The sequence below is a fragment of the Peromyscus maniculatus genome, chromosome 4 (genome assembly GCF_049852395.1).
Source record: "Peromyscus maniculatus bairdii isolate BWxNUB_F1_BW_parent chromosome 4, HU_Pman_BW_mat_3.1, whole genome shotgun sequence".
NCBI classification, from domain to species: domain Eukaryota; kingdom Metazoa; phylum Chordata; class Mammalia; order Rodentia; family Cricetidae; genus Peromyscus; species Peromyscus maniculatus.
The window spans coordinates 91169477-91197201 of record NC_134855.1 but is presented as its reverse complement, the minus strand read 5'-3'; the positions used below and the strand labels follow the sequence as shown (position 1 = coordinate 91197201).

At 41.4% G+C, this 27725-nt stretch overlaps 1 protein-coding gene across 3 annotated transcripts in view; it reads right to left on the bottom strand.

The window, feature by feature from the left end:
• Positions 1 to 27725, bottom strand: part of LOC102908789 (formin-1) — a 289240-nt gene that overhangs the window by 114120 nt on the left and 147395 nt on the right. For all 3 annotated transcript variants that reach the window (XM_076570309.1, XM_076570310.1, XM_006983846.4), the window contains 5 exons: positions 11439 to 11500; positions 9625 to 9713; positions 3371 to 3500; positions 1618 to 1764; positions 394 to 453 (listed from right to left, as the gene is read on the bottom strand). In XM_076570309.1, the coding sequence (XP_076426424.1) occupies positions 394 to 453; positions 1618 to 1764; positions 3371 to 3500; positions 9625 to 9713; positions 11439 to 11500 (488 nt within the window). The remainder of the gene's footprint in view (positions 1 to 393; positions 454 to 1617; positions 1765 to 3370; positions 3501 to 9624; positions 9714 to 11438; positions 11501 to 27725) is intronic.

The following is a 27725-nucleotide window of genomic DNA, read 5'->3' as shown; positions in this document are numbered from 1 at the left end:
TATGAATAACTAAATGTCTTTAAAAAGAAGAATATTACAGTGTTTTGATTTCCTCAATGTTGAGCAGTAGCTCAGAATTCAGTTTCAACTCTAACCAACTCCTGAATGCATCTAGAGTTCAGAAAACCCCATCATCTGTCACAAGGCAATGAGGGATCTATCTGAAGCTGGCAGACTGAGACTCAGTGGCCTCCTGTCTTTCTTACACTTCCTTTTCTAAAACCCAGGTGTACCTTTTATCTTCACTGGGGAGCTTTCGGACACAAAGTGGGACTGGAGGAAAGCTATCCCTCCATATAGCCAGAATCCAGTTCCTGAATGCTAAGGATTCATTAGAGTTGAAACCTTCCGGACACCAGTTTGTTTCCCCGATGCCATTTTCTCATTTCCTACCTGATCATAGTACCGCAGATAATACTTCACGACATAATCCACCAGGTTCATCCCATTGTCCTAGGTTTAAAAGAGAAATTCAAATGACAGCCGTTCACAGGAGACCCTGAATGCTTCCCAGGTGAGAACTGAAAACCCAGCTCACGATGTTTACCATTTGTGAAAGTCCTATTTCTGTTACATGATGACCAGATTTTCCTTCCTCCTCCTAGTTTCATTCATTTTTTAATGCCAGCTATAAAGAGAAATGACACTACACCACTTTTTTTTTTTTTTTTTTTTTTTTTTTTTTTTTTTTTTTTTGCGGGAGGAAAACTCAAAACTCAAACAAAATAGGTAATTCAGGAGACCTTCGAGGTTCTGGCTAAGACAAATATACAAACAAACAAAAATCATTACCCCATATTTCCTGGCATGTTGCCAAGACAGGAGGGGGTGGGAAACGCTAAAGGGAGCTGTGGACTAGAAGAGAAAACCATCCCTCCCTTCCTACTTCTCAGAAAATGTGTGCTCTTAATGGCGTGAAAAACAATCAGGGCCAGCTTAAAAGGAAAGCCATGCCACTTTATGACCCTGGAAGGCCAGGGGGAGCAGGCCCTCCCACAAGGCAGCCTTTGTGTCCTGTTCACAGGGGTCTAGTTCTAATTTGCCTGTGTATTTCCCTTCTCTGCTCTCCCCCTGCCCCCATGGGACGCCCAGATATGGGCTGGTTGTTTCTAAAAAGGTGGCTCCGCAGGGGTGTGGAGCCAAATGATAATCAGGCTCAGGGAGTTGACAGGAGACTCCAGCCCCAATTGTTGTGGGCAAAAGAATAATTCAAATACTAGGCTCAACAGTGTCTGCCACTCAAGAATGAGTAAATTACAAATGGTCAGTACTAAATTCAAACAGACTTTAGCCTCTGCATTATGACTAATACAATATGCTATTTTATCTTGTATTGAAATAGTAGTTCAGTGTCTAATCATGTATGTTAGAGCCTTCACATATGATGTATTTTATCACTGAAAATGAGGTCTAATGTTAAAGAAATAAAAGAACACGTTCAAGGCAAAACAAAGCACAGAAGGGGGAAACAAAAACGTATGCTTTCAGGTAAATGATTACTATTAGAGGAAAGATAAGATAAATGGATCAGTCTGTAATACTTTGTTTTAAATTAGAGATTCATAAGAAAAATAACCCTAACACGTAGACACTTCAGTATGAAAAGTAAATAAATACCCGACTTTTGACGTCTTTGAGTTTGGGTAGGATTTCTAAACCATATCCATCTGCTTGCCCTCGAGTCCTGTTCCCTCCGTTCATATAATTTCCAAAAGCCAGAATGAGAGCTAAGATGTCCTTTACACTCTTCATGTGCAGCAAGCCCTGCAACGGCAAATACAAGTTATTATGGTCTGAACCCCAAAAGCAGTCATGTCTGCTCAACAGCAAAGGCTTCTTAAAGTAGCCTAATCCTGTTACCTGGCTAGTAACCAGTCATATTAACAGTTGGTAAATGTAAGATACATTTCACTAAGCGGCATCTTGGGGGTGGGGGAGCACAAACAGCCACAATTTCCTACTTATGCAACAAAGTTATAATAATGAGGGCTGGACCTTTGTGTTTATTTTTCATTTTAGGCAGTCTTGATCTTGGTACTTTAAAGTACTTGTAGGTAAATAACAGAGAATGTAGTTAATTTTTGAGGTCAGGTGTCTTTTTAGGACCTCTTTTGAAACCACAGAACTATATACAAAGAATATAGTCAAACTTAGAGTAGACATAATAGCAAGTGTAGGCATAGTCCTCCGAGATTATTTTTGATAATGTACTTTAAGGTCAGAGGTTATATTAAGTTTTTTCAAGATGTACCTTCTCTGGAAGTTTGCTTCTTATTTATTAACTTTCACAATGTTAAGCTGCTAAGCATTGTCTTTATCTTTCTGTCTTGTTCACTTTTTTCTCTCTTAATCTTTGCTTCAAGTGCAAACTTTGAAACAGAAACTCTTCTTTATACTATTAATTGTCTTTATCATCTTTTTATTACATTATTTTTATTATTATTATTTCCTTGTGTGTGTAGGGGGTGGCTGTGGGGGCATGCAAGGACCCAGAGGTCAGAGGATAACCTGCAGGAACTGGTTCTTTCTTTCCACCACGCAGACCCTGAAGATCAAGCTCAGATCATCAGACTTAGTGGCAGGTGCCTTACCCACTGAGCCATCTTGCCAATCCAGCTTTATCTTCTTTTATTTTAGGATAAAAGGAAAAATAAAGTTCAGACCTAGGTAGACTTCTGCCCGGGTCTCTCAGAGGTTATTGATACATGTATCATAGTTTGGTAATGGTTATTCTTTCTTTATTGAAAAAAATTTTATACGTCACAGGGGGGAAAATCATGCCTTCTGGCAAACAATGAAGTAGTACAGGATTTGTGGAACACACTTATATCATGATCTTAAGAACACGGGTGAAAGTGACAGGGCTGGGGCTTAGACGTGAGCTTTGTACAGAGTGTGGTGGACACAGAATGTGTGTGTCAGTCACTCACAATCACAGTCAGTTACTTCAACTCTCCAGGAGGTTTTCTTTTTACGATGTAGACAGATATCTTTCAGGTGATCACCTGCATGGACTTCAAGTAAAATCTTTTTGTGATTTGAAGAGTTGAACAGGGATCGAACTGTTTTGTTTTTAGTTTTTGGTGGCCAGTATGTACATGGTGAGGTAGTAACAATTTTTTAAGAATCTGTAAAAAAGATTATTTTTCCCTCTTCCCTTTTTTCTTCAGTTCATATCTCCTTTTTTCTTTCCTTCCCTACCCTTCATACACTTGGACAGGACAAACACCACATTTCCCTTCAACAGTCAATGTAAAGTACAGACAACTTTCATTCTATAAATCACTAATGTTGGGTCTTCCTCACCTCTCATTTCCTCATTTCCTCCCAACAAGGGCAAAGCAGGCTTTAAATCAAATGGCAAACATACCTTTGAGGCTCGTGTGACAATCTCTACTTTTCTGTGTAGGGAAGTAACACTCTCGGAAAACACAGCCCTGAAGATTATGCATTGGGCACGCTCAGCAAAATTGGGAATCTGGGCTAACTCATGCAGAAATCTGCAAAAATAAAAACAAATCATTTTGCTTTATGCATAGTCATAGGGAAAACTTAAGAAAGAGGCCTGGTCCGGATCGACCAAGGGGAACATTCCTTACATCACGATTTCAGTTTATAAAGGGAGTCAGTTGGGCTGACTCAAGGAACTCTATCTGCTCCATTGTTGACAACAGGGCCTCTGTCTAGTAAGCTCATATGATGGTGAATAATGTAGATGAGCAGAAAGTTTATGCAAGTATTCTGAAAACGTTACCTCTATCCTGCGATTCAAACAAGAGGCTAAACCCAGATGGAAAGTCCTGGTCTTTACTGTATGAGAAGATGACGCAATCAATTCCTGTGTCATGTAGAATTTTCTAAAAGTATATCAACGTAGGTAGAGCAAACTGAAGACTTTGGACAAATGTCTATAGTCAAGTGATAAGATATTACTGAAGTGAGATTGCTATTATTTTTGCTCAATTATGTAACAGTCTATAATGATCTCATTTTCCATATACTTGCTTACTCTTTGTGTCAATTTACCCACGTAGGTGCAGCTGATAGCCAGCTCAGTACTTAGAAGAAAGCAGAAATTCATAAAGTAGACAGCCTAAAATCTTTAAAGTATGCCAAACAGCTCTTAAGAGTCAAAACTCGTTAGTGCTCTACACACAGTAGCTCACTGTCTGAGTAACTGGGCACTGGTGTCTTCTGCAAAATGAAGCTGGAAGAGCTACCTGCTTTTGAGGCCAACCACCAACCACCAGAGGAAAGGGTATAAAGTAATATGAGTTGAAACAGTTGGCTATGATCTCAGAAAGGGAGAGAATCCACTAACAGCCCTTAATTTCATTTTGGAGTTGAAATGATTATTAACAGCTATTTCTGAAAGTCTTGGTCAATTCACAATACCATCACTTTGAAAATTTGAAGTCTCCCACCAGATATAGTTTTGTAGATGACCACAGTTGTTACTCTCTCTGTTTCAAATGAAAAAGAGGAGGAGTAGCAGCAGGAGATGGAGCAGATGGAGCTGGAGGAGCTAGAGTAGCTGGAGTAGCTAGAGCAGCTGGAGTAGCTGGAGAAGCAGATAGGGCAAAGGGAAGAGGAAGAGGAGGACAAGGGGCAGGGGTCAACTTTCTTCTTCTATTGGCAGTCTTGCTACTTAGCCCAGGACAGCCTCTAACTCACTATTCTCCTGCCTCAATATCCTCAGTTACTGGAATTCTAAGGCGGTATCACCTCCCTGCTTCTATGCCCCATTCTGTCCTTAAGTTTTGTTTTCTTGCTCTGTATTCTGTTCTTTCCACAGGTTTTTTGGGGGAGGTGATGTAGTGTTCTTGTTTGTTTTTGTTGTATGCTTGTTTCTGAGACAAGGTTTTACTTACAGCTTACTTACAGTTTAGGCTATCTCAAAATTTTAATCCCCCGTCTCAGCTTCCCAAGTACTGGGATAATAGCTGTGTAACACTCCGACCTCCAAAGATTTTTGGATTTAATACATTTTTTATTATCAGCTGCTTTTCTTAACTCTTCTGACCAGGTCCTAGTTGTCATTTCCCCCTGCCCCAGCCTTTTAAACTACTCTGGAAATGAAGCATGGGGGACTCAGGAAATACTCCCTTCTCTTTAGGTTCTGTTCCTGCAGTCACAGTTATAAGCACACTACGTACTGTTGCATTTAAGAGAATACAGAAGCGTTGCATAGGGACAATTCCTTTCTGAATTGTTCCCTCATAAGTACAGTACAGAGTTGACCAGAGTCATTCATCATGAGTGACATCAGAGCTGTCGCCGGTTTTCACAGTGAGCAGGAACCATCTCTGGGGACTGGCAGTGTTTGGTTCTGCGATGAGTTCTGGGCAAGGTTTACTCCTTTAGGTGCTGCGAGCCAGTCCAGAAAGTGCCCTGCATTTCTCCCCTCCCCAAAGCCACTGTGTCATCTCCTCAGACCCCGTGTAGGACCTTGATCTCTGGACTAAGTAGATGACCTGCTGAGCATGAAGACAGTAACGAAGGCACAATAGGTAGCATATGAGTGAGCAAACAGAGCAATGCCTTGGCTCACCCACCGGGACATGGATGGGAAACAGGTAACGCGGGAGGAAAAACAACTAATTGTCTCTTAGAGGAGCCATAGGATCCACTTGTGGAAACAAGACTAGAGGCTCCTCAACAAAGAAAAGAGTGAAACTGCAAAGCTGTCTGATTACAAACTTACAGAGGATGAGGGCTTGCTCTGGGAAGGGTCTCACAGCATCTTAAGGCCCCAGGTCTCAAGGAGCTGGGAGGGGATGGCAGATGGAGGGGCAGATTTGCTTTTGTATAGTACCCATCACTGCTAATGAGTTCTAGTGCATTAGCCGTGGTCACTTCAGGAGTATGTGAAGCCTTTACAGCTACCTAAGGCCTGGGAATGGGATTTGGCTTACATATGGTTCCTTTTTGATATAAAAAAGACACACCCATGATTACTGAAATGTGGAAAAGATGTGATCAGTGATGAGAGGCTTGGGGAAGCAATGTTGGCTTCTGGTCAACTGAGCCTCTCCATGATGCTGTGAATGACATGGCTGACGACTAGAGAAGTGAGCTGAGACAGGCTGGACGGTGTCGGGAAGGAAGCTGGGGGAAGGCAAATGGAGTTTTGTATTCTGAAATGTACTTTTTCTAAACAAATGGAGGGTTTCAGACAGAGACATAATACTTTTAATTTTTTATTTCATACAATCACCACAGCAGTGGCATGGCTACCTGGAAACATGAGCAGATTTCAGGCTTGGAGAACTGGGAGGGACCTTGCAAGGGGAAGGTAAGAGGGCCTGTGATGGTGGAGACAGGCGAGTGGGTAAGGGGGCTGTGGAGCAGAACGGCCCTGAGGGACTGGTCCTGATGCTGGAAGAGACCAAGATGACTCGCTGGGTTTGGCCTTGGCAACATTTGGTAAAATTTAAAGATATAAATCACAAGAGAAGTAAAATCGGAAAAGAAAATATATGATTGTATGAAACTTTTAACACAAACATAACCAGGCAAAGGCCCAAGGAAAGGCACCATTGCTCTTTTCTCATTTGCCTGGAAAGTGCCAGAAGGAAAAGTCATCTCAAAGGCTCCTCGAACCAAGCGTCTGATGAACTCTGCCCCCGTTCCCTTGTGCTTTATAGCCTACTGGTAAGTGCTGGGATAATAAGCCATTACAGACCCCCAGGCACAGTATCTTGAATAGTAGGTCTTCACAGTTACAGATATTCATGGACTAATTTCCGTTTGGGCTACTCTATCTACAGTTTTATTCTAGATTTTATAACAGAAAGGACAGACACACAAGTGAGGGAGCTCTCTCCTTCCTTACGCAATGTGGTTTATTTCCCCGGAAAGGACTATAGCTCAGCCTGTACCCACAACAGAAGGCCTGGGGCTTTAGTCTGTGCGGGTTTTAAAGCCACAGTGGCAACTCAGCTGACAGGTGGGATGATGCTGTGTGGTCTGGCATTTGAAAAGAGACTAATGTGATCTCTCATCATTCCCCAAAACCCTTGGTGGTGTGATCTAAGGTATGTGTTCAACAGGGGTCTCATCCACGGTATTATTCCACAATGTAGCCTATACTCAAGGAAGCAAAATGCTACAGCTGGTTTTGGACCCCTGTGCAAGGTCCTAATATGATGGGCACAGTATCCTCACTGTAGACCATGGGAGTCCTAATCAGTCAACAGGTCTTACCAGGAGTGCCACACCCTCTCTCACCAACAATCTCAAAGCAGGAAATAAAGGGAGTGAAGGGACATCCCTGGAAGGAGTGGCTCTCAGACAGCCAGGTCCCAAGCAGATGACACCTCTGTGGGAAATGGCTCTCTAAATCTGGCATTGGGGTGTAGGAGAGTTGATGAGGTGAGTGATGAGGCCAGCCTCTCCACGCTGTGATTTACAGGACTGGGCAGCATACGGCCCTTAAGAAACTGAAATGCTAAATTCAATGATTCATATTTCCCAGTATGTAAGACATGCTTATGGTCCACTCATTGGGAATAAGTAGCAAATAAATCGCCAGAGAACCAGGCTCTGGCATAGATCAGACAAAAGCTGCCTTCAGAGACGTGGAGAGCAAAGGTGAGGTGTGCTTGAGTCGAGGCTGGGGTCCTCAACCTCTCCATGCCCGTCTCTGAGCCTTGTCTGCCACCTGAGTAGCCCCACGTGACAGGCATCGTGGCCTCCAGTAATAGTGCTGAGTGTTCAGGGAGTCAGCACAATGGCCCTCCAAACTTGGAAAATGCTTATCTAGCTAGATCATGGGTGGTGGTAGGGGGGGATAAGAAGTAGTGCGCTAATTAGTTGCCACCATTATTCTATGCCCTGGCAATTAGTGCTGAGAAATGATGCTGGGAGGTTGTACCACAAAAGGCAGAGGAATGCCTCTCTTGGCAGACACACACTGTTCATTTCACATCAGTGGTTCATTGTGCCCCATCCCTTCAACTTACGGCAGGTTTTACTGAGTGTGGACAAATTAGAGCTAATGGACCAAACCCAACCAGCCATTTCTACTTGTGTGACTTGTGACCTTAAGAATGGTTTTCATATTTTAAATGATTGTAAAAAGTATAGAAGTATTTTTGACATGTAAAATAATACAAAATTCAAATCTTGGCAATTCTTAATAAAATCGAGGTCCAGCTGTGTCCCTTTGCTTACATATTATCATCTATGGTTGTTTTTGAACCATGACAGTACAATGGCTGACTTGAGGAGCCCTGAGAGATCCTTTAACCCACAAAGTATAAAAATGCTATCTAGTCTTTTACAGGAAAAGTTTGCCAACCCCAGGCTTACAATTTTACCACACAATTGGGCACACTAACCCAGCATAAATGTTTGATATGCCCGATCATCTCCAAATACTACCAGTGGCTACATATCTCACCACTAGTCACTTCCCCCATTGATCCTTAGTGATTTAACAGGAGTTAATTCACGGTAGGTAAACCTGACTTTTGGGTGAGCAGCATCAGCAGCGGTGGAGGTGGTGGGCCTGATGGCTGGTGTTAATGAGACAAAAGGACAGTAGAATCTCATCTGAACTGATCTATACATATTCTTAGGCTTTATGGACCAGGTTTAAGGGACAGGAGTCTGGGCTATAGTTCCATGTGAGGGGATCCCATCTAAGGTTCATAAGTTATCAGCAAGGTTTGACAGTATGTAAGGTAAACCTTGGATCTCTAAAAAAACTACCTTACCAGTCATTTAGAGATGCTTTCTTCTGGGTCTATGAGAACTGAGGCATCAAAACATGGCACAGAGTATAAGACAACCTTGGATGCCTGTTGGCATCCTGTTACACTCAATCTAATTTCTGCTTTCTCTTTGCCTTCTGTAGCTGCCTCTCCTTGGCTGCAGAAGGCTAGCTTGAATGGAATATGAAGCATTCAACGCACATGAGCCCCAAACCAGCAGCACATTTGCAGTCTTAGTCCCTAAATAACTTACTGGGGACTCCCGGGAACTCACGTGTGGCTTGCAGACCTCAAGGGTCTAACCAACAAGAAGCCACTCAGGTATCCAGCAGAGGTCTGAGTTCTCAATGTGTGGGAGATGGTACTACAAACCAAAGCTGGCCACTCTAGAGAATTAATGGAAACAAGAGCAAGCCACACAGATGGAGGATAAGAAAAACCTAACCTAATCAGCACAAGTGGAGAAGTTTGTGGGAAACTGGCCACATTCAGGATACATTTACTGAGCATGACATTTAAGAAAACCAGTTTGAATTTGGTTGGTGACTCTGCTATCATCTTTTTAACACATCAGCAAAACTTGAGGCAGCGTAGTAACGCCTTCTTCCTTCCTCAGTTACCCTTTTGGCTAAAATGTTTAGTCTAGGAGGAATTAAGTTGCTAGAACAAGAAAGGGGAGTGGTGTAGGGTGAAAGCAGGGGGAGAGACACACTGCATCCAACAGCACACATCTCAGCAGCCTTCCCGGCAGCCGAGTCATCCTGCTGGATGCAATCGGGCACAGAATGACGCTGTTGTAACTCAGTTCTCTGCACCATTTAGACTTGACATTCATAGCTGGGAGGCAGACAGATGGAGTTTATAGCTCTCCTTTCAGACTAACCAAAGGTATTTCAAGGATCCTTACTGTTCAGGTTTGTCCAACAGCTTCAAGTCTTCTTCTTTGGATGTCTCGTAGTACTTTCTTATTTTAGTCAGCTCATCCTCTTGGGCTCGCTGCATTGAGAGTAGAAAAGAAACAAATCACACACACACACACACACACACACACACACACACACACAGAGTCAAGTGAAGCAGCCTCAGACCATAGGAATCCATTTGTGATCCCACACCCTGCAGCAATGGCATTCCTTGGGCCTCACCCCACGCATAAGAAACTCTACAGTTGGGCCCAGAAAACCCTTTCAGGTCATTCTGATACAAGCTCAAGTTTGGCAGTTACTAGCTAAAGCAAATGGTCATGACAAGTGCACATATCCAGAACACACAGCTTAAGACAGCTGATAGCTTGAGTCTTCTGTAGGCAGCTGTGGGGCAAGCTGTCCTTAGCTTTCTTTCCCCCAGAACAACTATCTTACATGGGCTTTCCACACTGTTATTTGTAGTTGCTACTTCCTTTTTTCCTGAATTTCATAAAGGTGTGTTATTTACACCACTTATTTAGGCATTTGGTAACATACTTTATAAGTTACCCAACATTTCCTGTTGTGTACAGACTTACTTCCTCTACTGGCCATACGCATACTCTTGAAAACATGGTAACAACAGAAAGCATCAGGAAGGCACCTTGCTTGATAGAGTTCTTTGCCATCAGTTACTGTATCCTCATTTTCCAGAGGGTAAGTCCCCAAGGCTTGCACTAATCTATTGGTAATGAGTTTTGGATTCTGGATCCTCACACTATCCTCCAGGCACTCAATAAATGTACCACTAACTCCCAATGCTCTGACACTTGTGGGTCTTTGGGTTTATTTGTGAGAACTATACTAATAGAAACACATGCAAGGCTCCCACCCAGCACTACATAATTTTTTAAATACGCGGAGAATGTGAAAATATGTAGGGAATTGGTGAGCTCACAGGGCTATATTAGACTATGGAAATTTAAGGTCCCGGGGACATACATGTTAAACTCAATCACCCTGTGAGCTGAGTGACTATAGCATGTCACCAGGCCCCCATGCAGTTATCTGAGAGTACCATGGTTTAGGGACTCCAGCTCCATCTGTGTTTCTGCATCCTGACAGCCAGTGAACAGAAGAGTTGATACTCATGGGACTTCTGATTCTCCAGTATCATCTCCTCACAAGAGCCTACGAATTCTGCTCGCCATTTCCACGTACAAAGACTTTGTGCATTACAGTGATGTTTCTTAAACATGATTCATGATGTTCCTAAACTGTGTGACTCAGCTTTTGGAATGGGCTCTGGGCTCCATGAGAAGAAGTCATGGGATACTTAATCAATTCTCGTTCAATAGAAAAAAAAGTCAGGTACGGTCCCACTCTGATCTGGATTTTAAAGCTAGAACACACCATTGCCATCCAATGCTGCCTCCTGCACTTAATGTCAGCAGCTCCTCTGGTATGAGAATCATCATCCAAGCGGCTGTTGGGATTCCTATTCCTCTGAGGAAGACGCTGGAGTGTGCCAGCATCAAGTAGGCGGCTCACTCAGTCACTCTGTCAGCTAGCACTAGGGTCAGGCTCTAGGGTGCAGCTGTGGTCTCTGCTTTGCTGGTGTCAATGAGGTCTACTGGGGCAGACACAGCAGTGGGAGTAGAGAACACCCCCCCTCATGTGTAAATTCGCATCTCTGTGTCTGGATCTCTTCCACATTGTGTTCAGATCCTAACTACCCAAGAACATGAACAGCTCGGTGATGTTCAGGGTGGAAATAAATATGAAAACTCCAGCTCTGTATGCCTTTGACACTCACATTCTCATACAAGGCTGCCAGGGTCTCCAGGTCAACCACAGAGTCATCCACGTTAAATATGGCTGTGAAAAAGAAATGAGAAAAAAAGGGATAAGGGCTTTGACTTAATCCCCAAACCAATGTTCACCCCGGGCCCGGCTTCCCCACAATATAGGCCTGCACCTCTTACACAGGTTCTGCCTGCCAGTTTGTCCTGTTTCCCTTCCTCTCATGCCACGGGGGTTCATTTGAAAGCAAACTCAAAACTGTCCCTATGGCTGGCCTGAGTGTTGGCCCTGCCTTATTTAATTCTTCAGGCTTTGAGTCCTTTCTGTAGTTTAATTTAGGCTCCACAGGAGAAGTGTTTGTGCTTTTAAACTAAATCAGTTTTGAGGTTTGAAGCACAATTTTAAATCTTTCTTCCCGGCTGGTAATTGAAGAGATTTAGCACTTAATGCAGAAGAATTGACTCTTGCCCATTACCAGGAAGGGAAAGAGAAGAAAAAAGGACGATGTTGGCAAATTAAATGAATTCAGGCATGTGATTTCAGGCACCTTTCTGTGGCCACCGCGAACATCTTGTTTGGATTAAAAAGACAAGAAAGAATAATCATTGTATCAATAGCAAATTAAGATCACAGAAACCTCCCGCGAGCCAGTATCAAGGTAAGTTTTTATTTCCATGTTTTTATTAGAATTCTGCCTTTAGTTCTGTATCTTAAATGAGTCATTTTGCTGTTAGCTAGTATGCTTATAATTTCATCTGTGGAGGTTCCTTCCCATATATGTTAGGATACACATGCAACAGATTTTTAAAGCTTTAATGGAATTGGCTATCAAAGTGTTTGAAATTGGCAGGGCCCACATCTTTAAATAATTATTCAAAACTAATAAGGTTTTTCCCCTCAGCCCTACCTCCCTTCCCTGACTTTACATTGTGAAATTAACCAGCGTGCTAGTAAATTTTCTCTGTGGCAGGCTAATTAATTTTATTAAACCAACCAGTGATGCTTAGAATGCCTTAAAATTCTGCTCTCCAAGCTATTCTGTTCCTTCTATTACACCATGTTTCCCTGGAGATTGTAGAGATCAAGGTGAAGGGCAGGTTGCTTCTGAATTTTTTTCCCTCCTATCATTTAGAATCATATGAGCACATTCAAACATTTCAGTAAAATTAGTTAGTGCAGGTAAGAGCACATCCTGTCATAGAATACCAAGAAGAATATTAAACTCCTTCATGGACCACTTTCTCTAACTTAGACACTTATCCACAAGCTATTTCTAGACATATGGATGGGAGGGAGATTGGAAGATTGACAAGATTCTACCAAGGTTCGGAATTGTCCTTCCAGGAAAGCCAGTGTGAACCCTGCCACCAAAAAAAAAAAAAAAAAAAAAAAAAAAAAAAATGTAGTTTGAGAAAAGAATGAGAGAGCTTAGTGTTTCAGGACTGGTGCATTGTTTGTGGAGATAATACTGACTCACTAATTGGTCAGATGGACGATACATTTCCAAATGGCTGATGTTTTTAAACACAGGCAAATGAAAATGGCCGGGAACAATGTCTCTTTTATGTGAACTCCAATATTCTGTTTTTTAAAATTAGCTGATATGAATGAATAAGAAAAGGCACAAATGCAAAGATAGGTTTTAAAGGAATGATTGCTTAAAAAAATCATGCACCCTGAGTACTGTATCTGAGCTTGGAGCACAAATCAAATAATCTCTGTCACCAAGAGAGAGAGAGAGAGAGAGATCTGGGATTTTTCCATACTGAGTAAATGCTTGATTTCAAAGAATTAGTCATCCTCGACCCCAGATACATGGTTCAGTGGTTTGCATTACTGGGTACCAGGCAGCAAAAAGAAAATATGAAGAAAGGATGGGGCCAGAAACAGGCTGGGCTCTAGGGATACTTATTCACCCATTTATCCTCCTAGCACCGAATAATTATTTGTTGAGTGTGCACAAAAATCAGTTTCAGAAATTGTCTTCAAAGGCCATGGACATCTAAGACAAAAGTGTTGCTGACACTTAAAGTTTTGGATCTCATGAAATTAATATCTTAGACTGAGGAACAGAAAATAAGTAAATGCATGATTTCAGATGGCAGTAAACTTAAAAGGAAGTAAACTGAGCTGGGGGTATAGGTTAGTTGCAGCCTAGCATGCATGGACTCCTCCCGGGTTTGATCCTTAGCACCCAAAAGAACAGGGAAATGTGTATAACAAGAGGTAACATGATCAAGAAAGGCTTCTTGAGGGAGGTGACATTTCAGTTAAGACCTAAAAAGGTCAATTTTGTGACTATCTTGGCAGAAAAACATTCCAGGGTGAGGTAACTGCCAAAGTGAGATTCTTTTGGAGGTGGACTGGGGAGAGGTGACTTCCATGAACAGAGCTAACCTTATCCACTGTATGAGCTAATGTGGTAGGGTGCTGGGACCTGGGGATAGCTGTAAAACAGACACGGCACCCTTCACCACTTACTGAAGATACTGAGTGAGGCAATATGTGTGGTTGCCACACCACAGAAAGGATAGGCCCATGGTAGAACCTAAGAAAGGCCTATGGTGATTATGACTTCAATTATGTATTTCCATGTGTTTAAAAGCTTGCTAATGCCCTATCTCCCCATGCCTCTAGGAAGTGGAGAAGACTTGGAACTACGAGGAATTCATGCTCTAAGTACAACTTCCAGAATTTGTTAGTGTTTCAGGTAGTCTTTGCTATGAAACCCTCTTGGTCCTTCCTGCCAGAATCCAACTGAGGCATAACTCAGAAAGCTTTATTAACATGGCAAGTATAGGTTTAGCTATCTCAAAGTTATGAAGAATACTGCATAAAATGCCCTAAAGGCAACTTAATACATCTAGACCTATTGATATAGCCTAATGCTTCTCTCTAAACCTTCCCACAGGCCAGCCTTCATTGTATAACCAAAGTTAGTTAATTAGCTAGCTGTTTAAGTAATAAGTGAATGAGTAATGAAGTAATGAGTTAATTAGTTAGTTAGTTAGTTAGTTAGTTCATTAGTTAGCTCTAGTCTCATTTCTGACCTCCTCTTCCTCCATGCTTCTCAGATGCAACTTCCCATCTGTCACCATACCTTAGATCTTTCCCTTTCCACATCTCACCTACTGAGGCTCAGGACTCAGAGAGTCCCTGGCCTGGAAGGAAAAACTCTTGAATTTCAGGCGAGAGAGTCCTCAGTTAGCCACAGTACTTCATATTTTAAATGGAATAAAAACAGTGTAATGTTAGAATGTGCAACATGCTAAGTGTGCAATAGTTTCTCTCCTACACTAGACTGGAAAAATCCTGAAGTCAGGGATCATTCCTTAGGCACTTTGACCACTCTTCCTGGGATGAAATGGGTACAAAACAGTGGTGTGTGTGTGTGTGTGTGTGTGTGTGTGTGTGTGTGTGTGTGTGTGACAGAGACAGACAGATAGAGAGATGGACAGATGGAGGGAGGGAGAGAGAAAGAGACAGACAGACAGAGAGAGGGAGGGAATGAGAGAAAGAGAGAGACAGATAGAGGGAGGGAGGAAAGACAGACAGACAGAGAGGGAGGGAGGGATGGAAAGACAGAAAGGGAGAGAGAGAGGAGAGAGAGAGAGAGAGAGAGAGAGAGAGAGAGAGAGAGAGAGAGAGAGAGAGAGAGAGATTGAGATTCTACAGGGCTCTCAAATTCTGAATCTTGCTGGATATGAGGTAAGTTTCTTGATAAGGAGAGCTTTGGATCTTGAAAACACACAGGGACACTGAGGTGAGGAAGGGCAGGAGTTAAACAAATCAGAATATTATATTACACATTCTGTGTTTGAATTCAGATGCTTTGTTCCTTCTTAATCGCCCCTTTTCAAAAATCTAGGCTTGTTCATTGGGTTACATAATCAAGATGTTTAGTCACTGTCTCGCTATATATAGGTAAGCTGCAGTCCTGAATACTGAAAGACCAAAATAATTTAATAAATGATTTTCCCATTATTGAAGTATGAATACAACAGGTGCTGTTCCCATCATTCCACCTTCAAAAATTTTTAGGAAGAAATGTCACCTTAGAATAAAATTTTCAAGTTAAGGTTAACTGGTATATTGTTTCAGGTAGATTCCTAAACTCCATTTGTTAATCGTTATTAATTAAGCCAAACTCTTGCCATGCAAAAACAATTTCTAAACTTACAATATGTCCCAGGGAGTGTAAAATGGAAGGATGTGAGACAGTGAAAGAAGGAGATGCCGACAGCTTCACAGAATCTTCTAGAAATGGCAAGTTTTTTTTGGGGGGGGGGTTGAAAAGAATTAATTAGCAGGATTGAGGAGATGGGTCTGCACATAGTTGAGGATGAGACCTTGTAGAATTTGGAGCCACATGAAAGGCCCTACAATGCACTTGATGAGCATCAGGGAGTTGCTGGGCACCTCTGTGCTGAGGCATTTGGACAGTTTAGCACCTAATGCAGTGGCTAAGGTGTGAAAACCCTTAGGGTACAGACTGAAAGGACAGGGGGAAGGTGGCTTTCTGGAGCACTCTCTGGAACTATCCTTGACTCTGGGGAACTAGGAGGCGAAGCCACACTGAGGCTTTAAGAAACCCAGAGTCAAGGGAGAACCCCCATGCCATTCCCACAGAAGCACATAGAACAGATCTTTCTCCCAGAGCCAATGGAGGGTGGGGGTGGGGGATGGATCAGAGGAAAGAGAATGCTAAAGGAAAAAGGGTATAAAAAGATCACTTTGGTTCTATTGATGTGTTTCTAGTAAAACCTCATGTCAACCAGATATGGATCCTACAATTAAAATAAAATTCAAAGACAGAGGAAGCAGTTTCGAGAGATTATCTGGTTGATCCTGGGATCGTCAGGAGATTAAATTATTTCTATTTTTTTCCTTCCTATAGCACACCCACCAAAGGGAAGGCTTGGCAACAGGTCTCTGGGGAGGGTTGGCATACATGGACATAATTCAGCTTCCTATTCACCAAATGTAGTCTAGGTACTAGGGGTGGTGGCAGGATCCATACGTCAGATATGTCTTAAAATACTGAAATCAACAGTGGACCCAATCACTCATGCAAACATTTATATTTAACTTAGAAGCCATTACATGAACTTATTTAATTAGTCAAATGATGACCACAGTCTTGGATTCAAACGTGTGGAGTTCCCTAGGATCAGACTGCTTCTGCCATTTTATAATAGAACATATGCATTCTTGACAAGTCAACAGTAAAGGACTTGCCTGGTGCATGCAAGACCATAGGGTCAACCAGCAGCACCACAAAACAACAATAACAAATAAAGGAATATAAACCAACAAACTCCTATCTTTTTTTTTCTCTCTCTCTGTCATTTGCCTGACCCCACAAATAGGTGTTCAACTTTCTTCTTAGAAACCGAATAAAAAAATGACTGCCCACCTAACTCTCTAGTAAGCCACAAAGCTTTGGTACAGTAATTCCGAGTAATCCCTGCTTTGGTCCCATCTGTAAGGGGCTCATTATTCCAACACTCCTGCAGACGGTGTCAGAAAGGTGAAGTGTCAAATCCACAAAGGGGAGACCCCAGCAGCTCTTTGCTACTGCAATATCAATCATTGCTGGTGGTTTTTACTTTTATCTCCCTCCCTCCTCCGTTGTCCCCGCCTAACACTGTCAGTTCAGTTAGAATATTTCACCTACACCTCACAATATGTCAAAAGGAAGGAGACACACGCTGTGAAAAGCTGGTAATTTTATTGGGTTCCTTTACCTTTAAAAATCTGTTACTTGGTCAAGTCTGGTTTCTGGGCTTCTTTTTTTTGCAGGGAAATTGAGGCAAACATTTTTATGTGGTCCTCTGGTGCCTGCTCTGTGCTCCAAGGATTATATACACAAGGATCATTAGAGTAGTGTTTCACCCATTAAGATATAATAACCGTCAGCAGGGACAAAAAGCAGACCGGTATCACAAATTCAAACTAACAGGCACACATAAAAACTATGTGCCTGCTTGAGGCCCATGCGCAGGTCAGGTCTTACACAACAGGCAAATGCCCTCCCTGGGCTCTTCTGTCAGGGAAGCAGGAAGAACCTACAGGAGTTCTCTCAGCCCTCCAGCCACTTTTCCACCCTGAACAGAATTCTCTCTCCGAGTGTATCACGTCTAAATGAATAGTGTGCGTGATGTTTGAAAGACATGTAACTAGAAAACAAAGTAAAGCAGGGACAGTGACTTGTCACAAGAATATTTGTTCTTTGGTTTTCTTTTGGTGATGCTGGAGTTTGCCATGCTTAGAGGTACTCTACTATTGAGATACGTTCCCAGCGTGGGAGATGTTCCTTTTGACTGAAGAATCACCTCCATGCAAGAGCTGTGGGAGAGAGATGACACACGCCTTTCTTATAGGCTAGCCAAGGAAAGTCTGGTTATCCAAAGGAAGGAGATTCTACAGACAGATAGGTGTGTAGAATAATTCTTCTGTGGCCCATTTTATTCCTTTGTATAATCATTTGTATTACTTAAGTAGTTGACAGTATTACCTCATACAGGGTGACCTGTAACAAGTACAAATGACTTAGATCTTTTATCAGCCAGAAAAAGAAAGACTGACAAAATTAGTTGACTCTGTTGGTGAACATTGTTTTGTTGGCAATACTAACTGGTATGTAGCCAATATAAAAGTTAGTTGTTTTGCCCAAATTATTCTATTCCTTTTTTAGGGATCAATAAAAGCTACTGGTGAGTAAAGGAGAAAAGAATGAGAAATTAATACAGAAGAATATGGATTTTAAAAACTCTGTATACTTCTCCCAAGAAACTGCAAAAAAAATAATAAGAAAAAAAAGAAAGAGAAAAAAAAGAAAAAAGAAAGAAAAAATTACTCTCCCAGGCTCAATCATAGAAAAGGGAAGTGTAATGGGGTTTAAGGGAGGGTAACAACAGAACCTGAGTGCTGAAGAGAAGGCAAGAACTTCTCACAGCTTCGGCTACCATGGAGGTAACTATGGAGGCCACCACTCTAAGGGAGCTGGCAGTCCATCTGGTGAGAGGAAGCGATAGGAGGCAGGCAGAGAGGAATGTGGAGTCAGAGTGTGGAGGAACCATTCTGAGGTAAGACCTCCTGCCCCCACTGAAGAGCCCCTGGACAAGGACAAGTCTCTTTTCTTCACAGTAGCAAAATTCCTCTGGACCCTTTCCTCACATTGCCTCACCCCCACCCCCACCCCCAAGTCACACTGTATGTCTCCTCCCCTGGGCATCCAGCATGCCTGTTCAGACACAGATCCATACAAATCCTAGCTGGATGCTAGTATCCAAAAGATATGCTCCAGGGCACCCACTCAAAAGCAGCTTAAAGAAAACTCTGACCATTTCATTAGAGGGTAGGCACTGTGGGCGGACTTCCCTGAGGATTAGCAGTGAGTGATTACTGCAGGCTTTCTCTGGGCCAGCATTGCTCAAAGTGTTTCACATTCAACTATATGAAGAAGGGGATGCTGTTGCCTGGGTTTTATGAATAATAAAAGCGAGGTATGAAATCACTCAGCTTGATTTCTCAAGCTCAACTCTGCAGTCATCAACTACCCTCCAATGAAGTAGAGAAATTTACCGGACCAAGACTGTACATCTTCCGTTCTTTATAGGTACAGCCTTTACCATTGGAAAAGACATTTAAACAACAAACAGAGTAATCTAAAAACAGACTAAATTCCTCTAAGATAATGAACCATCAACCAGCAGGCAAAAGTCTACAGAAAAACCTCACTTTCTGAATGGCACCACATGCCTTTTATACAAATAAAGGTATCTGAGGGGAATCTCATGTGGTTATAAAAATCCATATTCACTAATATTTTACTATCTCCAGTGTTAACTCTAACAATCCAGTTTATCTAATGCAATGACCCAACTTCAATCTTTTCATAACTGAAGTTATTCTAAAGAATAACTCGGTGTTCCAACCCAGTTACCTTACATAGAATTTCTGGGAGGGAGGAATTGAGAGTTTGAAAACACTTTATCTTAAACAAAATCTATAGAAATAACTGGCATTTTTGTATTTCATGCCAAAAGTCACTAAAAGAGAAGCAAAAACACACTGAAAAACGAAGAAATACAGAATGCCCTCCAGATATATAAAGAATAGGTAATACTGAGGGAAAGCAATTTCTAGTCTTCACTGCCCTTCTGAATGCCTGGTGGAGCAGAACAGTAGTTGACGAAGACCTAGTTTAGGCTCTGATGGAATGAGAGGCAAGTGTGAAGGACAAAGTAAATATGGGCTGTCTGGAGAAAAGTGGAAATGGTTAGTTACAAAAGGAACATTTAGCTCATCTATCCTAGCACCTCAAAATCATTCAATCTTATAACACAACAATCTCAACTTTCTCCTATGTCCAGGCATGTACCATGCCCCAAGATACCATCATGTAACTACAATTAAAATGGTCCATGGTTCAAACCTCAAAGAAAGGCAGAGTGTCGAATTCACAAGACTTCCCTGCCTGCGTCGCCTCTATTCTCCGGAGGGCGGTGGAATGAGAAACAGTTTGTGTTAAGCTGCCTCTGTCCCTCCATTTGTTCTGCTCTTTTAAGCCAAATTACATTCCAGGCAGATTGGACGGTCTCGGCAGAGTGCCTGGAGGAAAAGTATAAAGAAGGACCAGCCTCCACTTTCTGACTCCATCCTGCTATTGAAGGAATGTCTAATGGCTTAGAAAGAGGCGAGGGGAGCCCCACTGCCGAGGTGTTTCAGACTCAGTGGGAGGAGAGAAAAGGTAGGAAAGGAAAGGGACGTATTAGAAAGACCGCTTCCTTCTCCTAATTTTCTAAATTGGCCTCAATCGGTGCTTAATGAATTGACACTGGCCTCGTCACTGGGTTGGTATGCCAGCAGATTACGGTCACAAGTCACTCATGGTGGGTAAGCTCCTTCAGTATGTGACAGCTTCACTTTCTTTGCTTTCAATATGTCGTGATTTAGGATGAGCGGGACAATTTAAGTGAAGTTCTTTTCACTCTAATGTCTATTTTTAATTAAACTTCACAATATAAACCAGTTGGCTTTGAGATTTCTGCAGAGAAACCCTACACTGAAGGGAAATGGTAAGAGAATGGTAGAGACTTTGTCTTTATTGTCCATGGAACAAGAGTAAAAAGGACAATCATCGTGTATTTGCCAAGGAGCTGTGTCCCATAAACCTTGTTGAAGTTTCCACCTTTTCATCACAATTGTATCCAAATGTGAATCTGAAGCTATCAAAATTAGCAAGACACTTAAAATCTTGTGAATCTCCTTTTAATTTGGATCTTCTGTTTCAGAATGTGGATGGTAGCTCTGCCGTGCATTTGTGTAGCATACCTATTAGAATGTGTACCTTGACAAATGTGCTCTAAAACACCAGACTGGTGAGGGTTATCTGTAAGGATAATGTTGAGTTCTTAGGCTAAGGTGAGATTTTTCTCAGGAAAGTCTTAAATGACCTATGGTGTATTCCCAATGCCGAATCAGATTCATTTGGACAACTTCCCTAAGTACTGACGTGGATTTCTGGAACTTATTAGAGCAAAGCAGCAGGTCCAGTGGGTGGGTGCTCTGGGATCTACGTTCCAGGCTCGGAGCCTTCCTTAAGTGGCCTTCCTTCCTTTCTCACACTGACACTCTGACACTGAGAGGCTACGACACAATGCAGCTGAACCCTTTGACCAGACCAGTAGGAACTCGATGAAAAATGTTTTATTTTGATGTTAGATTAAATATTATAAATATAAGTTCTGAGTGTGCGGGAAATTCCAAATGAATGCCAGGAGGTTTCTGGCACCCAGACTATTGCAAGGCATATGGAGGTTTATATCAAGAATAGTCAACAGCAATTTTCCATCTCCCCTGGGACAAAAATAAGAGGAAATTACTAACATGGAATGAAAACACTAATTTGGAATCATGTAGGCAGTCACTCTGTCCACACATGCCAAATGTTTCTAAATATAAGTCATCCCATCTCATGATTGAAAGCCAGGGGAAAGTAAATCAGTGATTCTGTATGTCTTGAGTGAAACACAGGCTTTCTGGGACCTCTGATCGTCTTTGAAAACCATTTCCTCTGTAATCACTCCTTTGGTGAATCTGTTCTAGACCTCAGGAAGTAAGCAGAGAAAACCCCAGACTTACCTTTTGAAGGGTGTTGTGTCTGTAGCCTAGCCCTACTCCTTTCCCATCAGGGTAGAGTTTTCAGTGTTCCCCGGACACTAGCTTGAACAGCTCTAGTGAAGAGACGCTAAGTTCCTCTAAAACAGAATTTATTCTTTCCTTAAAGCTGCTTTTGCTGCTACACCTCTGGTTTACCTTTTGTTTTTTCCATTGCCAAAGGTACAGCCAAGAATTTGGTTTCCATTACTCCCATAGATATTACTACGAACTATAACTACTCTCTCTAAAAATCCCATGTCTTTTTAAATTAATGTATGTGAGCCTTGGTTCTGACCTCCATCATTTATCATCTAAGCCCACACAATCTCTCATAGATTTATCCACCTATATTAGTTACTCTTCTGGTAATTATACTCAAATACCCAACAGAGACAAAGTAAGAAGGATTTATTTGGTTCACAGTTTCAGAAGGTTCATCCACGGATGTTGACCACATAGACCTGGGCAGAAAATTATCATAGCACACATGTAACAGAGCTGTACTTCAGCTCCTGATGGACAGGAAGCAGAAAGAAGGGGAATATGGGGAGGAGTCAGAACAAGATAAAAACCCTCAAGGACATGACAAGTCAGAGCCCTCATGAGCTTATTGTCTCTGCAGATGCCATCACAGACTTGTCCAGAAGTGTGCTTCATAACTCAGGTGTTTCTTAATCCAATCAGGATGGCAATCACAACTGACTATCAAATCATCCTCAGTTCTATTTTCACTTATTCATTCAACAAGCCCTTAATGATCACCATGTGGATGCCAGACACAGGCAGGAGGTTTCTGGGGTTCACATCTGTGGGTACTCCCCTTCTTGGAGCGTCTATCCTGAAAGTGTATGCAAATGTAGGAAAAGTAGACACGCAAACCAAACAAACTATTGGGCTCTGTGTAAAACTAAAATAGGACATGGCAAGATAGTAGGAGGGCAAATCTGAGAAGGCCTGTGTGAGGTGATGGTTAACCTCAAATCCACAGAAAGATCGGGAGCTGGCTCCACAAACTGGGAGGTAGGAAAGCATTTCTGAAAGAGGGAATGTGTACTGTCCATAAGACACGTGCATCACACCCAAGGATAAAGAGGAAGTTCCGTAAGGGATGGGGAAGACCATGGTGGATAGTTAGAAGTGAGGAGAGAGTGGAAGCAAGCAGTGTGAAGAGGGAAATAAAGACTTTGGCAGCAATATGCAGGACATCAAAGCTTCAAGATACTGTGGTACTCCGGCTCAGATCACAGTGCTATGGCCCTCAAATGTCTTCTCTTTCTGATGTAAAAAATGTGCAGATCCCTTCTGATGATATAGGGGGCCCTTCCTGGTGTATGTGCTGCTCATGATTTGAGTCTTAGATTCTGAAACAAGCTGCATTTGATTGCTGCCCATACACTCCAGTTGTAGGGCCTCCTTTTCACTTGTCTTGTCCCATGTTTGTTCCTCACTTGGAAAGGCCCCTTTCCCTAGTGGGATCATCACCGAATCCTCTAGGACTCATCTCAAGTCTTACAGGACACCATGGCTGTGATTTCACAGCCAACTCTTTTGGGACCTCTAACTGATTACACATCCAGTGAGCTCCTGAGAACGCTTAGAGTCTGGTCCTAATGCAGAACCTGACAGGGCTGGCAATCAGTATATGCCAAAGGCAAGGCAGGAGGGTGGTTTGCTTTTTTAGAACAGAATCTATTCTATTTAGTATAATAATGTTTAATCTTTTTTTTTCAAAATTGAAATTAAATACCAGAAAATATGAAAATAAGACTTTAAATTGTGATTTGAGTTCATTAGTTCATTTAGTTGTAAGCAGTGTTAACAACCAGAGAACTTCACTGAAACATGATATAAATGTACAGGAATTGTCTTTGTTATATGCTGCCTTGCTATTTAGAGTGCCATAATTTCACAGTATGACAATTTATTTATAGATAGTGGATCACAGAGAAGAGTTTAATCTTTAAAATAAAGCAAACAAGTTTGCTCCTCTAAAAGCCAACCTAGTTAATATCAGACTACCTAATGGTACACTTGATACATAAATAGTAACAGGTGGGATTGAAGCTCAGTGGTAGAGCAAATACCGAGGAAGTGCAAGATTGTGTGTTTGATCCTCAGCACTGCAGATAGGTAGGTAGGTAGGTAGGTAGACAGAGAGAGAGAGAGAGAGAGAGAGAGAGAGAGAGAGAGAGAGAGAGAGAGAGAGAGAGAGAGAGAGAGAGAGATGTAATCTCAGCAAGGCAGATTGGAAAGTCACTGTCATTTAGAAAACAGGAACCCTGAATTGCTTCAGGATGCTGACAGGTCCCTCTACTGGCAAGCTGAAGAGCACATTTTCCCAGGAATCAGGTGTTTAATTTTCAGGATTGATCTGTGCTTGTTTCTTTGCACGCATACCATCATCTACCTGTCTCTTACTCAAAATATGTTTATTATGTTTTTTAGGCATGTGCTGAAGGATAGATCACATCTTACATGGGAAACAGCATAAATATACATCATATCAAGTGGAAAGAAATGGAGGAAACAATGGTCAAGCATGGTCACTGTTTTACGTATGACAGACTTTATCCAGTTCCTTTTGCGTATGTCCTGTTGAGTATGACAGATTGCCACATGGATAAGAGTCATTTTGAGTCATGTGATACTGCAGTGAACCAACTCAGAATCTTAAACTTTTTCATGGCATTACAGCCTCACTGGATTGACTATTCTTTGTGAGGGAAAACAAGATAGTAGCTTGCCTGGACCTTCCCAATGCTGTAGTTGAGAACATGCTTCTGTGAAATAAATGTGAACTTTTCTGTACTGGATTTCAGGTTATATACACTATTTCTTGGGACTCTGAAAAGAATAAATTAACACCTTTTGTTTCTTTTGTTTTTGCAGCCTGACATATCCTACATCTAGAATGTGAAAGGATATGCTCTTAACTGGCCATATCAGCCTTGAAGGTTTGCCTAGCTGTAAGTTGGGCTCCTCCAATCAGATCTTGCTTCAGTCCCCTCACATGAACATTAATGTTTCAGGCTGGCATCAGCATGAGGTATTCTTTCAACAGGACAACAGCACAGGGCCAAGTATATTCCATTCACAATCAGACTTGGATTCAGAATGAAAGCTCATTCAGACACCAGTGTCAGTCAATGACTCTAAAGGAATAATTAATAACATAGCCTCTGGTGATTTTGCTATATTCATCTGGTATATATTATTATATGAAGAAATGGCACGGAGATTCATGTTTTACAACTAAGGAGCCAACTATGTAGAGTATAACTGTCTTAGTTAGGGTTTCGATTGCCATGAAGAGACACTGTTGACCACAGCAACTCTTATAAGGAAAACATTTAATTTAGGGGGACCGCTTACAGTTCAGAGGTTCAGGATATTATCATCATGGTAGGGAGCATGGCAGCATGCAGGCAGACATGGTACCAGCACAGTAGCTGAGAGTCCTACATCTTGCAAGCAACAGGAAATTGATTGAGACCCTGGGCAGAATCCTGAGGATAGGAAACCTCAAAGCCCACCCCTACAATAACACACTTCCTCCAACAAGGCCACACCCACTCCAACAAAGCCACATCTCCTAATGAGATTATGAGATTGAGATTATGGGGGCCAATTACATCCAAACTACCACACTAACCAAAGTGTCTGTGGCAGAGAAAAATCTACAATCATACATACAAGACATAGAAGTCTGTGATGCTATGATTAGGGTTTTCAATGCTGAAACAAAGGATCATGTTTAATCCACATACACACGTTCTTGCCTAGAGTGGAGACCTGGGAAGGTCCAGACAAACTAAAATCTTGTTCACTTCACAATGACTATCCAGTCCAATGGGACTGTAATGCCATGGAAAAGTGTATGGCCCTGCATTGGTAACTGCTATCTCACATGATTCAAATGCCCCTTATCTATATGGCAATCTGTCATACTCAGTGATACATATGCAATAGGAACTGAACAAAGTTTCAGGGGATGTTGAAAGCTGGAAAATCCATATTGTGAGATAAAATCAAATCTTCCTGGCATCTACCAAGCATGTGAGAAGCACAGGTTAAGAGCAAAACTCTTGTACCAGAGTTGTTGAATTTTCTCATTCCAATGATTATACCCTATATGGGAGTTTCTCATCAAAGGACTATCAAGTTCTGATCGAAAGTTTCCTTCTAAAAGGTCCTAAAGCCAATGAAACCTTTTAATTTCAATAGTAGGCCTTTCAAACACCAGAGCGTGTTTGAAACTGTTCCAAACTGCCATCAACTATGACATTTTTCAAGTTTAATATACACACTTACATGTTTGGTTCTATTATTAAGCCAAAAAGTAATTTTTTAAAAAAAATCAGCCTATTTATATACTCTGTGACTATCACTTACTTAAAATGTTTTAATATCTTTAATAAACTCATTTTTTTTGTATTGCAACAAAATTGTAATCTCCTACCAAATCCATTTTGAAAGGAAAAGTAATGTGAGGAAGGATCTTTAGTGACTTCAGAAGCCTTCTCCTGAGCAGTGGCGGAGTAAAATGACTTTGGGCAACAGGGGCAGAAACCTTAAGGGAAGGGCTGTTTCCAAGTGTTTGTGTCATTAAACTGTACTGAAACCCCTTCATGTTATAAGTGACATATCTAAGTAAAGGCTAACATTTAATTGATGGCTGAAAAGGGGGAATATTGTTTTAATGTAAGACACAAGAGACATGATGCCTTTTGGTCTACTTTTATGAAGATAAATGTATACAAATAAAACATTCTTTTTTTTAAATTTTTTTGTTTGTTTTTTTCTTTTTTTTTTTTTTAAAGATTTATTTATTTATTATGTATACAGGAGAGGGCACCAGATCTCATTACAGATGGTTGTGAGCCACCATGTGGGTGCTGGGAATTGAACTCAGGACCTGTGGAAGAGCAGTCGGTGCTCTTAACCCCTGAGCCATCTCTCCAGCCCCCAAATAAAACATTCTTTTTAAAATTATAATAAAAAGGGGCTAGAGAGGTGGTTCAGTGTTTAAGAGCAATTGTTGCTTTTGCAGAGGACCTGGGCTCAGTTCCCAGCACCCACATGGTGATTAACAACAGCTATAACTCCAGTCCCAGAAGACTCGATGCCCTTTTGGTTTGCATGGGCACTGTATACATATGGTACATGGACATACATGCATATATAACATCCATACATACAAAATAAAAATAAATAAACATCTTAAAACTTATATTGAGAAGCATTTTATTTAGGAAGTCATCTTTCCAGAGTTCAGGTTCTGAAGATTACTTTTATTCATATGTCTTTCTGAGGAACCACCATGAAAGACAAAATTTTCAAGTTTAGAAATCAAGGTGGGATTTTCTCCCTTCCTCTCAATTCCATTTTTTCCTAGCCAATCTATGCATCAACCTCTTTAAATGCTTTTATTTTAAAACTGCACCAAAGGTAACAAAGTGAAATGCTGTCATTTGAAGAAAGAAGTGTGGGGTGGGGGGAGGCAATGGCAAAATCAAGTGGTTGTTATGTGATTTTCTATATAGACATATTCCATCTACAATAAAAATGATTGAATCCATATATCAATATCTTATATATTCATAATGAAGGAATAAACCTAGCCAAAAATCCTCAGTGCCTAGTCACTAACTTCAAAGAAGTCGTGTATATAACAAACATCGTCTATAAAGAATTCCTCAGTTACCCAGTGTAAATCTAAACCAAACTAATACTGCACAGGAAACACAAGAGGATAGACAAATGTGAGAGATAAAACATGTTAATGTAATTGGCAAAATATCAAAGTGGGAAACTGTAAGGCAAGTGAGTGGGTTTCCTCAACAAATGAATTTCCAAGGTAAAACTCAAAATGAAAACAGCACGCAGAAAAATATACATTAAAAGAAATTTAAGACACACCTCAATGACATGTACAGTGTCTTTTGGGGTCCTCACTGAAAATAGGTACCAAAGAAAGGGTGCATTAACAAGTACATAACCAACCAAGTAAATGATAGCTGCATCTATGAAGATACCGAGAAATTTTTATTAATCATTTTTAAGACAAGATAATGGTGCTAAAGTTGTATTTTGGGAAAGTCCTTTCACCTTTCATTGGTAGTACTAATGCTTT